General features: G+C 39.0%; 1 protein-coding gene across 1 annotated transcript; it reads left to right on the forward strand.

The window, feature by feature from the left end:
- The first annotated feature begins 1,772 nt into the window (after positions 1-1,772).
- On the forward strand, positions 1,773-2,303 carry LOC147514867 (uncharacterized). The gene has a single exon (XM_086592717.1). The coding sequence runs from the start codon at positions 1,773-1,775 to the stop codon at positions 2,301-2,303; it is 531 nt and encodes a 176-aa protein (XP_086448843.1).
- Positions 2,304-2,578: the final 275 nt, after the last annotated feature.

Here is a 2,578-nt window from a genome sequence, read left to right on the forward strand (position 1 = left end):
ACTCTGGTTCCCGAATGATGCAAAAGAGGTAACCAACCTTGATGTATGATTTCAATGTCGAAAAATGGACGAAATAGGCCATCATGAAAATTTTGTTCAAAATCTTGCTTGGGCACAATTTCTCGCCTATTAGCCATGGAAAGTAAAAAAAAAAAATAGAAGGATGGATATGATAAAATGAAAGGGAGGTGGCTGTAAGAAAAAGTCTTGCAGTCAAGATATAAGTAGATGTGGATGGGAATGGGAGTGAGTGGTGAGATCCGGATTATGTGGGGAAGGTCAAGACTAAACGCAAAGGATACATGTGCTTTTGTCTGAATACTCTATCGTGGCATGCACGTGAAAGTAAGTATTTTTCAAAGTGGGCCTTTTAACTTCAGATTCCCAAGATGAAGAACAAGTCGTGCAAAAAAAATTAGAAAATATGGAGGAAGGTGTCACAATAAAGTTTAACCAACACGTATCTTCTACCTTGGATCTCAGAAAATAGGTCGTTTAACGTCAGATCCCTAAGACGGTGATTGAGGCTTTCATAATGAGGTAGAACATATGGAGGAAGGTTTCACAGGGTAGTTAGAACAATACATATATTCGAAAAACATGTAGCAAACCTCAAAAGAAGAAGCTATGTTGAGCTGAAATGGTAGCGCGCGCGACTATAGTAGATGCATGCGCGACGTGAGTTTAGGAATATCATAGAATTTTTTTATAGGTTTTTGAGTTTTTGATTTTTAAGATTTTTAAGGATGTTATTTGATTTTTTTTTTTTTTTTTTTGAAAAAAATACAACTAATACACACAAGAATATATACATTGATAACGTCTCAAAATAATTCGTACCCCATACAAATTATTGAGGAATTATTACACACATATGTACAACAAGAGAAAAAGAAAGAAAATTACATGGATCTAGAGGTCATTAACTAGAACGTGATGTAAGAGCAACAACATGACACAAATGAAAAGAGTGAACCAGAAAACCATTTTTGCATCTTCAATGTCTTGTTTATACATCCGCTCCAATGGATCCATACAATCTAACTGGGAATGTGAATGGAGATGAGGAGGAAGAATTTATGGTGAAAATCCTAAATTTATAGGAGGGAAGAGAGAGACGTTGGGGTGTCCGTTTTCAGACTGTTGAGATACGACCGTTAGCAGACGGATGTTAACTAACGATCGTTAATGTTTTTTTTTTTAAGTGGAAATTTTATTGATACTGACGAGGAATTTTACAAATAATTAGGACAAGCGTGCAACAAGCTGCGCCGCAAGTCCTGCGCCGCAAGTCCTTTATGAATAGCAAATCATATTCTTCTAAAAACAAACTCGTTAGAACCAACTGTCATAACGTTACTGTCCATAACTTTCTGAAGTCTCTTGAGAAGCTCAACAGACTGTTGTTCCAAGAAACCGAAAGTGTCGATAAATGGAATGAAACAATGTTGGTTAGCCATACAAACTTCCTCATGTTTCTCCATTTTCCCTGTCGCTGCTCTCTATGATGCTTCTCCCACCTCAAAGACTCAATTCCCAAGCCCTACCAATGGAGAGGCACCAGTTACATCAACACATGCATGTCTCCCCTCAGACCAACTGTATATCAATACATCCCACAGGCCGAAATGTAGTTTTTTTTTAAAGGAAAAAGGATGTACAACGTGAAGGGGGGTAAGTCTCACTGAAGCAAGACTCAACCCCTTTATTTTATTTTTTTATTTGTAAAAAAAAATTATGCATAGGAGGATTAACGTGTTACCATCACTATTATGGCTATTGAACTTTTTTTCAATTACCATCACTATTACATTGCGAGAGAAGTTCTGAAGGGGATCAAGGTTTCGGGCTGGCTGTCACAAGGCAAAAAACGCAATGACATGAAAGAATTTCGCATTCTTGATAGGCTTGATGTACATGTGAAAAGTGCATTAGCGCAGTTGATCCAAGAAGTGCACTGGGTCGCTCCAGTGGGCAATGTCATCAAATGCAATACCGATGGATCAGTCCAAGGAGTTCCTAGCAATGGCGGAGCTGGTATGGTATGCCGGAATAAGAATTTAGCTGTGGTTGGGGTTCTGGCTGTGGGTCTGGGTCGGGTAGATAGTTATCATGCCGAATGCACAGCCATAGTCATGGCAGCCGAGAAAGCGGTGGAGATGAATTGGGGCTACATATGGATTGAAGCCGACTCAGAAGCTGTTGTGAAGGCCTTCAATGGTGATGCAATTCCATGGCGGTTTAGAGCGAGATGGAAGCGAGCAATTGCACTATTACAACACTGGAAGCTCTCACATGTTTAGAGAGAAGGCAACTTCAGTGCGGATGTAGCAGCAAGAAAGGGATCCACCTTATTGCCTGACACTTCAATATGGTGCACTAGAAGACCAGACTTTGTGTCTAAGATAGAAAGCCCTTTTAGGACCTATTATCGATTTGGATGATAAAGCATGTAACTTGTATTGTCTTCGACAACTCCTTTCATTAATAAATTTCCTTACTTGCGTGCAAAAAAAAAAAAAAACTTTTTTTCAATCGAGATGATCCTAGACAACTTTCATGTCGGCTTATAACGAAC

This window comes from Coptis chinensis, chromosome 2 (genome assembly GCF_015680905.1).
Source record: "Coptis chinensis isolate HL-2020 chromosome 2, ASM1568090v1, whole genome shotgun sequence".
In the NCBI taxonomy this organism is placed as follows: Eukaryota; Viridiplantae; Streptophyta; class Magnoliopsida; order Ranunculales; family Ranunculaceae; genus Coptis; species Coptis chinensis.